Raw genomic sequence first — 14,527 nt, 5'->3', positions numbered from 1 at the left:
AACTGTAGTTTTTCCTCTACATGATAAAATTAAACTGAAATATCTAGAAAAGTGAGTTTCTTTTGTATATTTCGAGAGTGCATATTAAATTGACTTAAGGTCAAAATTTCAGTGAAACATCTGTTTTGTATGACCTAATATTATGAATAAAAGTGTGTGTGTGTAGTAAAAACTACTAAGAAATCAACTCAAGAATACATATGAAAAAAAGTACAAGATTACAGATGTATGTTCGCGTTATGAACGCTGCTAACATTATTTTTTTAAAGCTAAATGCTAGGAACAATCGGTTATAAGGTATTTTTATGCTATCTTCCTACAACCGTAACAAACCATCTGATATGATGTAAGTGCAGAATTCGACGAAAAGTTCTTTTTGATACCGTATGGGCAATGTATAAATGAATGGAGAAACTAGAAAGTAAATTGCAAAATTTTTACTTATTCGTAAAAAATTCTTTCATATTAAAATACACAATATACATACATCTGTACAACACGATAATAATGAATGAAAATACATAAAAACACTTATAACATATTACTTAACATATTACATAATACAATAGCTAGGCCTAGAAAAGGGGTCAACTAAGCCAAGCCAAAAATGTCATAGTTAGACAAAACAACAAATTTCTAAGTTAAGAAAAGGAGTTGAAAAAAGGGGATGGAGGGAGGGAAAATTGATAAAATCCCAAATAAAATGTTTACATAAATATCGATCGTGTTGATTATCAAGAATGTGTAAAACTGTGACGTGTAGTGTAAATACTGCAACACAAGATCTAGTGCAGGGGCTCCCCATAGGGAAAGGCAAAAATTAAATTAGCATAAAACTAAAGATTTCTGTCATCTGCATGAAATAAGTTATTAAAATGATGTAAGTGCAGAATTCGACGAAAAGTTTTTTTTTGATATCGTATTGGCAATGTATAAATGAATGGAGAAACTAGAAAGTAAATTGCAAAATTTTTACTTATTCGTGAAAAATTCTTTCATATCAAAATACACATCTGAATATATATACATCTGTACAACACGATAATAATGAATGAAAATACATAAAAACACTAATAATATATTACATAACATATTACATAATACAATCAGTCAGGGGCATTACTTAAACAAGTAACATTTTTTATAACTCAATCAAGTAATAATTTGAATCTGCTGGAGTTATCTCTCTTTATTTACTGGTTTTAAAAAATTACTTATTTAAGTAATTTTTTTTTAAACTAGAGTTATCGCCCTTTTGGATAAAAATTACCTGTTTAAGTCATTATTTTGTAGATAAAATAATTGAAACAAGTTATCTTTTTTAGCTGAAATAAACAAATATGTGTGAGCTTTTGGTAATGTGAATAACTTGGATTATTTCCCTTGTTTTCAAATATATTGATTTTTGTTGTCTATGACTCTGTATATTCATATTATACAGTTGTATATTCAAATAAGAGAGGTGAAATATACCAACGGAACATTCAAACTCATAAATGTTTGGAAATATAAAACAAACACAATAAATTCTTTTAATTTTAATTTTGATTGAATGAAACAAGGTAGCATTTATTATGATTATACATAAAAAAAAATGTGAACGTCTATACCTTTCATTACACAAATCTGAAGTATGTGGCATTGATTGTGGTTTATACATATACTTTTTTATGTCATGCTTTATTTCTGATAGATTTATTGTTTTATTTTTGATCAGAGAACCTTTTATTATCTTATAAGACAATTTAATACAAAAATAATGGATTAACATGCATGTGATCACAACTAAGGTTCTTCTGAATTGAACATCCAAACTATCTAATAAGTCTTTGTAATGTACACAAATGAAAGAAATGTTGATGCTTCATTATTTTGTTAAAATACTTATTTCAAACATGTAAATTTTGGGGATCTGAAATACATTGTCAACCAATAAAAAATTCCCACTGCTTTAAAAATTAAAATATGACGAAGTTCCATTTCTTTATACATTGTAAACAAAGGTACATCATCCCAAAAATAAGCATAAAGAGTATTATGATTTTTTTTAAATCTTAGGTTTAAAAACAACAAAACAAAGATTACACATTTACTATTTGTATAAACAGTAATGATCAAAAACTATAATATATATAAATAACGTTATCAAGATATTTAAAAAAATAGTTACCTTAAAGAGGTTTTTTTAATTACCAAAACATTTTTTGGGGGGAAAATTACACAAAGGAGTTATTTAAAATTTCAATAAAAACATGGGCTACATGAACATTGTTGAGGTTGAAATGAGCGTTTTCATTATTTTATACAAAAAAAAAGTAGACCTTACTTTGCTTAACATTTTTGCCATAACAGTTTATCTCTATCTATAATAAAATTAAGAGAAGTATACAGATGTATAACATTAATTTAAAAAAATTACAAAAATATAACTTATTTCAGTTATTTTTTAAATAATTAATTCCTTCATGATTTCTATAAAAGAACAAGAGGCTCTCAAGAGCCTGAATCGCTCACCTGTAATTTTTTGCTTAAATCTTTCATCAATAATGAAATGCTATGTTCTATTCTTAGCCATGGGGGCCATGTTTCCTGAGGAAACAGAAAATAAAACACAAACGTTATACTAGTTACCCTTTAGAATTATTCAGCTTAAGTTTGATTGATTTTGGTTTGGTAGTTTCAGAAGAATTTTTTTTAAGTGGGCAGCAAACATGAGGATAAAATTTTGAAAATTGTCTTTAAAGGGCAATAACTCTTTAAGGGGTCTATTGACAATTTTGGTCATTTACGTTATTTGTAGATCTTACTTTGCTTAACATTTTTGCCCTAACAGTTTATCTCTATCTATAATAATATTCAAGATAATAACCAAAAACTGAAAAATTACCAAATTACCAAATTAGTGGCAGCAACCTAATAATGGGTTGTTCAATTTGTCTTAAAAATTCAGGGCTGATAAATCTTGACATAATAAACACTTATAAAAAATTAAAGTTCTTATTCATAGTTTTTAAAAATGACAGAGAATTGAAAATTGTTTGAAATCAAATCAGAGATTTTGCTCAATAACAAAAAATCCTGACCTGAAACTGTTAAAAGGAAAAACAAATGTTATAACAGAAAACACTACTCACATTTCAACAGTTTTTCAAAAGACCCTGAGATGTATCACAACATATTTTAACTTTCACAAAACGAGATACAAAGCTCTCCCTTAAATATCCTACCATTGCCTACATCCAAAATCATAACCAATGACATAAAACACTACTTTAGATTTATACAGCAAATCAAAGGATCCCCAAAATATTAAGATGTGTTAAAAAACTGAGATTGTAGCAAGAAACCATGCACATTCTCTTTAACAACTTCAGTCAGCTATCATGTCTAGTAAAAAATAACAGTGTATACATCTTAAAAGTATATAGATTAAGAAGACACAACATTTTCTATATAACTTGCACCTTCATCATGGTTATACATATAACTACAATATAACTACAATAAAAAAATAACATCGAAATAAAAACCTAGATTTCATGGAGATTGTATAAGTAACATTTTCAAAACTGCTAAAGTGAAATATCAACATCATAACAAATGACACAAAACCTACTTTACATTCATACAGCAAGTAAAAAGAGGTTGAGATTAAACTTTTCTATAAACATCTTCACTTATCCATTAACAACTTCTATAAACAGCATCACTTATTCATTAACAAAATATAACTATATAACTTTAAAAGTTTACAAAACATCTAACACATTACAGTCATTGCACCATTAAAATAAACCAAGACTGTATACATGGTATAAGCAAGATTAAAATAATTTCAATGGACTGTATTGTTGGCTAAAATTTTCTAACCCGTTACATGATAGGACAGACAAAACCATTTACCAGAAAAGTAACTCAACAGAGTTATATAAAATTTTAAGAAAATCATGGGCTGCATGACATTAGTGGATTTAATGAATTGTATATCTTGTTTGAAACAACATGATCAAAACAAAGTTATTTAATTTCAACATCATTATAGAAAATATTTTCACAATTGAACTGTCAAAAAAACTAACCTACCCTCTGCTTTAAGTACAAAATACTTGAACTTATAACTGTAAAAATGGATAATAAAATATAATAACATAACAATCTTCTTCATATTCATACAGCATATAAACATGATAAAGACCCTGAGATTGTATAGCAACATATTTCAACTTTCTCTCTCTAAAAATGAGAAATAACACTCCCACTTAACTATCTTACATCCCAAATCATTGCAAATGAAATAAAACCTACTTTACAATCATACAGCAAATTATAATACCCTGGAATAAAACTTTTCTTTGAACAACATCACCTGAACACAGGGGTAAAAATTAACACTGGGACAGGACAAAAAAAATTTTTGTCTGACTAGATTTTGTCAGCTGTGGGTCTGGCTGACCAGTACAAAAATGTTGATAAAAAGCTTAAATTCGACCCTGCTTACACATCATGAACAGTGACAAAAAAAGCTATATAACTAAAAAGGTACAAAAGACTAAAATAAACTGATAAAGTCAACATGTTTCTTCATTGAGGTTTGGGAAAAACATTTTTATGGACCTCCTTTTCTGTACCTTTTCTGGAGGGTCCATTTGCTTCAAAATCTTAGTTTCTGCTATATTACATATGTCAGGTATTTCTGGCCAATTAAAGAGATTTTCCTCTACTCTCTTCAAGCATTTTACTTTGTAGAGGGGTTCATCATCTTCCCCTTTTGCCAATTCTAAAATCTAAAATAATAAGAATAAAATATAAAGTACATGTAGTATTATTTGCACGTGCATATTGACATAGCAGTCACAAGTAGCACGAGTAGAACTCATTATATATAAATTGAAAATATTTCTTGCAATTGTGAAGCCTTTACCATGTTAACCATGTTTACTGTATGATTAAGCATTGACCAGCATGTGTTTTCTTGAATTATCAACATATTTATTAAGTGAACTGACTTCTGAGAGTAGCATATATTCAGAAAATTCAGTTCTAATTTCTATTAACACATGAGTACAGGAAAACATCTTTTCTAAGTAGATAACATTTTATCATGCAGAACACCGCATCATAAAAATATGAACTCTTTAGTAGAAGTGGACAAATCCTCAAAAATACTTGCCTCTGCTATGTATTTTCTTTTCTTGCTGCTTTTCACCAGGTCGAATTCAACTAGTAAAAAATCACCTGAAAAGATCAAATTGCAGTTATCTATTACTGTAAAGGGCAAGGCACAAAAAACAATTGGTAGCCCAAGAATAAAGATGCTTTTTCAGCTTTGCACCAGTTTATTTTATACCTTTCTAGTTCGAACATTTATTATGTCCTTTATACATTGTCTGTAAGACTACCCTTTTCTTGCAAATTAGATTCCACTGAAACTTTCACATTTCAGACTTGAAATATATAGGGTATAATACTAATCAACTCCTGCTACAAATACATATAAAAGGTACCAGGCTTATAATTTATATTACGCCAGACGCGGGTTTCGTCTATTAAAGACTCATCAGTGACGCTCAAATCGAAAAATATACATACCTATCTTAAATGCATGAGTATTTTTCACCACTTCTATACCATCCTGAAAAACAATGAACTCATTTCTATAATTAATTAGAAGTCTTTTTCCTAAACATGATAAACGTCTTTAACTAATTAATTTTCAGTAATTGGTAAATATTGGCCATCCTGTTCATGTTTCACTTGATAGTAATGATTTTTCAATCATTAATCAGGCTCAAGAATTTTTGATTAATTTGATAGGATTTCCATGGTATTGTTATTTATGCACATGTTTACCTAATTATGGTAATTGTTAAATAATTTTTTAATAGCTATTCATTTAATGCCATCTAATGCCTATATTTCACTCATCTCGACAAAAGGAGTCGTGAGTACTTCATGAAAGAATCAGTTCCTATAAAAATTGTCTATTTAAAACATTGGTAGTGGTTAAATCATGTTTGGTCAACTCCTTCGAATTCATTCAATACTCATCTTAAAACTGACACATTGAGAATTTTAGTCCATTGATGAAGACCTTCCCGCATTTGCTCGCTTTTCACTTAAAGATTTGACAGTAATGTACAGGTTTTAGTAATTCAAGTGAAACAACAATACAATAAACTGTAAATATGAAGCAGGCAAATCTCCACATTCTGATGAGGTGTGCCTTTTTATGATTTTCTAGTGGTGTTTAAATTAAGATTAAACCATGCTTAGCTATCGGTTACAAGACCTGCTGTCAACCTCGGTGAGGTAGGGAAACTATGGTGTTTGATTATCTTCATGCATTGCATGCATTTATAAGAAAAGGAATTAGAAAAAAAAGGAAAAACAAATTTGCTGTTATTTCTGAAAAATATACCATGCACATGTTAAATCTACCATCTATAGCAAAAAAACATGAGCAGAAAAACCAACTACCTTGTCTGGGACCTCCATCAACTCAGAGGCCAAAGCTGTTAGAAACGATGATTCACTATTCAACAATAAAATAACCTAATATTAACATGTTTTATATAATATAGAAATGCAAAATTTATTACATGGGGTTGCTTGAAATGTTTTGAGCTCTGAGGGTATCACCAGCCCAGTAGTCAACACTTTGGTGTTGGCATGAAATATCAATGATGTTTTTTGTTTTTTTTTATAAATTTACTGTTTGAAAAACATAGAATTATTATAAATACTAAGGATTTTCTACCTCAAGGCACAGGTTACCTTAGCCGTTTTTGGCACAACTTATTGAATTTTTGGTCCTCAATGCTTTTATTTAGCCTTACAATTATTTTGATTTGAGCATCACTGATGAGTCTTGTATAGACAAAACACACATCAGGTGTAGCAAAAATTAAATGCCTGGTAACTCTCATAAGTATTGTATCAATTTAAATTGGAAAATGTATGACAGCTAGAAAGAATGAAATGTTAACTCTTAAGACAATGCAAGACATTCTTCATTTGGTAAATAAAACGTTCAAAAACACATTCTTGATATTAAAGCTCTTTTCCTTATGCTGAAGCCTGTAATAAACAGGAACAGTTAAATTCGAACACAGTGCAATATTGAAAACAGTGAAACAACAATAAAATAAATATATATAATAGGTTGATAATTCAATGTCAACTATATTTGCACAACATTCTCAAGTGAACAGAAAATTTATTAACATATGATCAATAAAATAATTCTATTATTTTACCTCAACAAGGAACTATCCAGAGGGTAAAGTGGACTCATCTCATCTTCACTATTATAACCATAACTGCCATGAAAACTAAAAAAAAGAATAAACTCAATAATTGTGTAAACTTTATAAAAACAAAATGCTCTCAAGAGCCTGAACATGCTGAATCTCTCGCCTGAAGGTTTTTGCTTAAATCTTTCATCAATGATTATTTTTGCTTTTCAATGCATATAAATATACTTACACATGCCATTTAAGTGTTCTTTGTACATGTATCTGTCATATTTTCTTCTATGTTCTATTTTAGCCATACATGCCATGGTCTTTATTTTTAGCAGTTTTTGAGCTATAAGCCTAAAACTGCATTTAACATCTTTGCCGTGGTGGCCATAGTTTTGGACTTAACAGAAAATAAAACAAACTTTATTAAAGATACCCTCTAGATCCTTCAGCTTAAGTTTGGTTTGAATTGGTTCAGTTGTTTCAGAAGAGAAGATCTTTGAAATAGTTTACACCAGATGATGGACCATGACGACAAACAATCAATTCAAGCAAGAAAATAAACAGCCTGATTTAAGGAAAAATAATAAATGAAAATTTGGATTAAGATAACAAAGACAACCGCTATATTAAAAAAATGGTCATTACTGTTTTATTGATTTACAAACCTATCATCTATAACCATGTCCTCATCTTCATATAGTTTCTTTTGACATTCTGGTCTACAAAAAATAAGTATTAACATGTAGTATTGTACTAAAAGCATTTTATCCTGCCAGCAACCTTTCTACTATACAAATAAAGGTGAACAGATAACAGAAGCATTGAACATATACTGGTATCAGTTTTCTGTTGCAAGCTGTTATGTTAAAGCTCAGTTCAATCTGGGTTCTACATTTAATACATATGTATGCTGTTTCAACTTTTATTAAATGAACAATATCAACTTTTATGTGTAAATTGTAAGATACAAACAAAGGATAATAAGAATAATAACTGATATAAGTTACATTCTAAGCCCATTTTTAACATAACTTATTTAGGTAATTTTAAAAGTTACTTTTTAAGAAATGCTCTTCTTCTTGTCAATCAGATTTATTTAAAGATTGATCTTAATCTTCACTTTCATCTCTCAATACCAGATATTGATTAATTGATATTGATTTGATTAATTGCATTTAATCAGCCAGTGGTTACCTAAACAAGTTATATATTTTTTAAAATTACCTAATTTTTAAGAAAAGTTACTCTCAAGAGAATAATATTAAATTTCAATTGAAACAAAGGTTACAGAAACAGTGATGAGTTTTAAAAAAAGAAGAGTTTTTACATTCTTCTAAAACATAAATAAAGTGACCATTGTTTTGAAGACAACCTTTAATCAATCTACACATCAATGTGCTTCTTTCTTAAAAGGTTTAAATCATTTCCCCAATACCAGATATTTGTTAATTGCATTGAAGTATCACGACTTACCCCGATTCATTTAAAGGATGCTGCTCTTCATCTTCTTTGTCATCATTGTCATGTGGTCTAAAATTAAATATATGCAATTACTCCACTTTCCTTCAAAATGAAGTCATTTAATAAATTCTTTATTTTCCTTCACCGTACAAATATTGTTAAGTATTTGTTAATTATTTGATGTTAACTATGAGCAGGATGAAGTCAACATTTTAATCAGCCAGTGATTACCTAAACAAGTTATATTTTTTTTTAATTACCTAAACAGGTATTTTTTGGGAGACGACTTCATAAGTTTGTTTTAACTTGGGTCGCATCCTTTTTGTATATTTAACAAATAAAATATGTTAAGACTGGGGCACTAGCTGTAAAATGTATGTTCACCGATTTGACTGAAACTCTCATAATAAAATTTACTAAGAGGACCTCGACCAACACATGATCAAGTCAACATTTTAATCAGCCAAGGGTTACCTAAACAAGTTATATATTTTTCTAATTACCTAAACAGGTAATTTTTAAATGTGCTTCTTTCTTAAAAGGTTTAAATCATTTCCCCAATACCAGATATTTATTAATTGCATTTAAGTATCACGACTTATCCTGATTCATTTAAAGGATGCTGCTCTTCATCTTCTTTGTCATCATTGTCATGTGGTCTAAAATTAAATATATGCAATTACTCCACTTTCCTTCAAAATGTAGTCATTTAATAAATTCTTTATTTTCCTTCACCGTACAAATATTGTTAAGTACTTGTTAATTATTTGATGTTAACTATGAGCAGGATGAAGTCAACATTTTAATCAGCCAGTGGTTACCTAAACAAGTTTTATTTTTTTTAATTACCTAAACAGGTATTTTTTGGGAGACGACTTCATAAGTTTGTTTTAACTTGGGTCGCATCCCTTTTGTATATTAAACAAATAAAATATGTTAAACTGGGGTACTAGCTGTCAAATGTATGTTCACCGATTTGACTGAAACTCTCATAATAAAATTTACTACGAGGACCTAATCAACACATGATCAGGTCAACATTTTTCATCAGCCAAGGGTTACCTAAACAAGTTATATATTTTTCTAATTACCTAAACAGGTAATTTTTAAATGTGCTTCTTTCTTAAAAGGTTTAAATCAATTCCCCAATACCAGATATTTATTAATTGCATTTAAGTATCACGACTTACCCGGAATCATTTAAAGGATGCTGCTCTTCATCTTCTTTGTCATCATTGTCATGTGGTCTAAAATTAAATATATGCAATTACTCCACTTTCCTTCAAAATGTAGTCATTTAATAAATATTAAATTCTTTATTTTCCTTCACCGTACAAATATTGTTTAGTACTTGTAAATTATTTGATGTTAACTATGAGCCGGATGAAGTCAACATTTTAATCAGCCAGTGATTACCTACACAAGTTATATTTTTTTTAATTACCTAAACAGGTATTTTTTGAGAGACGACTTCATAAGTTTGTTTTAACTTGGGTCTCATCCCTTTTGTATATTAAACAAATAAAATATGTTTAAACTGGAGCACTAGCTGTCAAATGTATGTTCACCGATTTGACTGAAACTCTCATAATAAAGTTTACTACGAGGACTTCGATCAACACATGATCAAGTCAACATTTTAATCAGCCAAGGGTTACCTAAACAAGTTATATATTTTTCTAATTACCTAAACAGGTAATTTTTAAATGTGCTTCTTTCTTAAAAGGTTTAAATCATTTCCCCAATACCAGATATTTATTAATTGCATTTAAGTATCACGACTTACCCTGATTCATTTAAAGGATGCTGCTCTTCATCTTCTTTGTCATCATTGTCATGTGGTCTAAAATTAAATATATGCAATTACTCCACTTTCCTTCAAAATGCAGTCATTTAATAAATTCTTTATTTTCCTTCACCATACAAATATTGTTAAGTACTTGTTAATTATTTGATGTTAACTATGCGTAGGATGAAGTCAACATTTTAATCAGCCAGTGGTTACCTAAACAAGTTATATTTTTTTTTAATTACCTAAACAGGTATTTTTTGGGAGACGACTTCATAAGTTTGTTTTAACTTGGGTCGCATCCCTTTTGTATATTAAACAAATAAAATATGTTTAAACTGGGGCACTAGCTGTCAAATGTATGTTCACCGATTTGACTGAAACTCTCATAATAAAATTTACTACGAGGACCTAATCAACACATGATCAGGTCAACATTTTTCATCAGCCAAGGGTTACCTAAACAAGTTATATATTTTTCTAATTACCCAAACAGGTAATTTTTAAATGTGCTTCTTTCTTAAAAGGTTTAAATCAATTCCCCAATACCAGATATTTATTAATTGCATTTAAGTATCACGACTTACCCCGATTCATTTAAAGGATGCTGCTCTTCATCTTCTTTGTCATCATTGTCATGTGGTCTAAAATTAAATATATGCAATTACTCCACTTTCCTTCAAAATGTAGTCATTTAATAAATATTAAATTCTTTATTTTCCTTCAGCGTACAAATATTGTTAAGTACTTGTTAATTATTTGATGTTAACTATGGGCAGGATGAAGTCAATATTTTAATCAGCCAGTGGTTACCTATACAAGTTATATTTTATTTTAATTACCTAAACAGGTATTTTTTGGGAGACGACTTCATAAGTTTGTTTTAACTTGGGTCGCATCCCTTTTGTATATTAAACAAATAAAATATGTTTAAACTGGGGCACTAGCTGTCAAATGTATGTTCACCGATTTGACTGAAACTCTCATAATAAAATTTACTACGAGGACCTCGATCAACACATGATCAAGTCAACATTTTAATCAGCCAAGGGTTACCTAAACAAGTTATATATTTTTCTAATTACCTAAACAGGTAATTTTTAAATGTGCTTCTTTCTGAAAAGGTTTAAATCATTTCCCCAATACCAGATACTTATTAATTGCATTTAAGTATCACGACTTACCCTGATTCCTTTAAAGGATGCTGCTCTTCATCTTCTTTGTCATCATTGTCATGTGGTCTAAAATTAAATATATGCAATTACTCCACTTTCCTTCAAAATGTAGTCATTTAATAAATTCTTTATTTTCCTTCACCATACAAATATTGTTAAGTACTTGTTAATTATTTGATGTTAACTATGAGCAGGATGAAGTCAACATTTTAATCAGCCAGTGGTTACCTAAACAAGTTATATTTTATTTTAATTACCTAAACAGGTATTTTCTTATGGAGATGACTTCATAAGTTTGTTTTAACTTGGGTCGCATCCCTTTTGTATATTAAACAAATAAAATATGTTTAGACTGGGGCACTAGATGTCAAATTCATGTTCACTGATTTGACTGAAACTCTCATGATAAAATTTACTACGAGGACCTAATCAACACATGATCAGGTCAACATTTTTATCAGCCATGGGTTACCTAAACAAGTTATATATTTGTTTAATTACCTAAACAGGTAATTTTTAAAGTTACTCTCAAGGGAATAATATTAAATTTCAATAGAACCAAAGGTTACAGAAACAGTGATGAGTTTAAAAAAAAAAAGTCTTTACATTCTTTTAAAACATAAAGAAAGTGACCATTGTTTTGAAGACAACCTTTATTCAATCTACACTTTAATGTGCTTCTTTTTTTTCATTTTTATTAGATGTTTCTTTTGTTTTAGAAACATAAAAACAATACTTACGTTTCCCATCGTCTTTTTTTCCATTTTCTCCCACTTCCATTTGTTGGAGCACCACTACTCTATTAGATCTACAAATGTAATACTTTTTACTTTTGCATTTAAATAATTTAGATCAATGACGTTTAATAAAAACAATGGATAAAACATTAGTCCTTAATCATGTTAATTTGGAATGTCCCTTATTGTTTATAAAAAAAGAAGTTCATGTTATAATAAAATGAAAAGTTGCTTACATCTATACTTTTGCAGATCATAGCACTTTAGCATACAGAGGCATTGAACTTTAGCAAAGGCCACACCCTTTAGTATGACCATCAAATTTAAGCGTCCCAATCGAACTAAAAAAAAAAAAAGAGTCCTACATTTTTATATCTACCTTCAAGATTTCTAAGGAAAATGACTTCTGAATAGTCTCAAAAGACCAATCTTTTAACCCAAAGTGTCAACTTCAAATGTTTATGAAAGTTAAATTTGTATGGATAATCACCTCTGTAAAGTATATTAAGAAAAATAACTCATAGAAGTTATATTTGAAATAACCTCAATTTCAACATTAGGTAATTTTAAAGTTAGTTTGACTTACCCAGATTCATTTGAAATATTCTCATCCTCTTCACTTTCACTCGTTCTAAAATTAAATAGTTGCAGTTAATTAACATTTTTCTTTCAAAACTAGAGGTACTGTGATCAGAGCTCACAAAATTATACCCCCGCTCCTAGCAAAGTTCATGTTTTGGTATTGGAAACCCTAAAAATCAATTTGACCAAAAACCAAATAGGAGGTGCACAATGGCGTTATATGATTAAGAATCTGAAAAAGTTTCATTTCATTCTGATTAGTGGTTAAGGAGGAGTTGTGGATACAAAGTGAAACATTGTGCGGGAGGGACGAACGGAAGGACTGACTTCCCCATCACTATACACCTCCACTTTAAAAAGCGGGGGTATAATAAGACTTGCAATGAATTATAGTAAATATTTACTTTAAAAAAATCTTAACTCTAATTAAAGTGTACACAAAAATTGACCACACTTTGAATAATAAATCTCAACCATATTTGAAACACTTTTCAATTGTAAGACATAGATGTTGCCCTATGTTTTATTTAGTTATCCTGTTTTAGAACCTGTTTTAGAACTTTTTCATTAATGTTTACCGAACATCTTTTAATCAAAACAATAAGCAAATATTTCATGAATGAATGAATAAAATAAAACCATATTTACGTTTCCCTTTGTCTTGTTTTCCCTCCTCTCCCCCTGCCTCTGACATTTGTTGGGGCACCTCTTCCTCTTCCTCTCCTTGTATTTCCTCTTTCAGATCTACAAATTTGATACTTTTTATTAAAGTAACCTTTGTGAAGTTATTTGCAATAGAATTTCATGTAGTCAGAGGTGATTTAACATTAAAAAATTTCATGAAAGTTAAATTCGTATGGATAATCACCTCTGTAAAGTATATTAAGAACAAGAATGTGTCCATAGTACCCCATAACTCAGAAATGATAAATGAAAAATTTATAAAATTCTAAACAGAGCTTACATCAATAGATATAAACAACAATTCACCAAAGTTTCATAAGAACTGCTGAAAGCATTTTTGATTTTTTGTCGGAAAACTGGAAAATCCCCCTTTTTTTATGAATAAAACCCTGTAACTCGGAAACGTAAAATCTAAAATATATAAAAATCCAAAGGGAGCTCAAGTCAATAGATATAAACAATTCACCACAATTTCTTGCAAGTTGGTGAAAGCATTCTTGAGTTATTGTCCGAAAACTGGAAAATCCCACTTTTTTAATGAATAATCAGGGTCGATAGATCTTGACCAATTAAACAATTTTACCCCTTGTCACATTTGCTCTAAAAGATTTAGTTTTTGAGATATAAGCCAAAAACTGCATTTGACCCTTATGTTCTATTTTTAGCCATGGCGGCCACGTTTGTCGATGGATACAAACTTCAGATATAATTTATAAACAAGATACCCTAAGGAACATTTAGTTAAAGTTTGAAGGTATTTGGCCCAGTAGTTTCAGAGGAGAAGATTTTTAAATGTTAGCAAACTTGATGAACAAATCGTGTAAAATTGTCTTTAAAGGGCAATAACTCCTTAAG

At 29.4% G+C, this 14,527-nt stretch overlaps 1 protein-coding gene across 1 annotated transcript; it reads right to left on the bottom strand.

The window, feature by feature from the left end:
- Positions 1 to 2,128: 2,128 nt before the first annotated feature.
- Positions 2,129 to 12,464, bottom strand: LOC127729662 (uncharacterized). The gene is made up of 11 exons (XM_052237514.1): positions 12,410 to 12,464; positions 11,679 to 11,735; positions 11,082 to 11,138; positions 10,492 to 10,548; positions 8,718 to 8,774; positions 7,910 to 7,963; positions 7,257 to 7,331; positions 6,478 to 6,532; positions 5,590 to 5,632; positions 5,171 to 5,235; positions 2,129 to 4,784 (listed from the first exon to the last, which is right to left on the bottom strand). The coding sequence occupies exons 6-11, from the start codon at positions 7,924 to 7,926 to the stop codon at positions 4,569 to 4,571; spliced, it is 471 nt and encodes a 156-aa protein (XP_052093474.1). The 5' UTR covers positions 7,927 to 7,963; positions 8,718 to 8,774; positions 10,492 to 10,548; positions 11,082 to 11,138; positions 11,679 to 11,735; positions 12,410 to 12,464; the 3' UTR covers positions 2,129 to 4,568.
- Positions 12,465 to 14,527: the final 2,063 nt, after the last annotated feature.

The sequence above is a fragment of the Mytilus californianus genome, unplaced genomic scaffold (genome assembly GCF_021869535.1).
Source record: "Mytilus californianus isolate M0D057914Y unplaced genomic scaffold, xbMytCali1.0.p SCAF_2, whole genome shotgun sequence".
NCBI classification, from domain to species: domain Eukaryota; kingdom Metazoa; phylum Mollusca; class Bivalvia; order Mytilida; family Mytilidae; genus Mytilus; species Mytilus californianus.
The sequence above is the reverse complement of the archived record's forward strand: the minus strand, read 5'-3'. Positions and strand labels throughout refer to the sequence as shown.

What these genes read in the sequence shown, in the direction of transcription:
- LOC127729662 (XM_052237514.1), bottom strand. An exon ending in TACTCATGCATTTAAGATAG is followed by an intron (nt 5,236 to 5,589) that starts GTATGTATATTT and finishes TGATCTTTTCAG; the next exon opens with GTGATTTTTTACTAGTTGAA. An exon ending in AAAGAAAATACATAGCAGAG is followed by an intron (nt 4,785 to 5,170) that starts GCAAGTATTTTT and finishes TTATTATTTTAG; the next exon opens with ATTTTAGAATTGGCAAAAGG.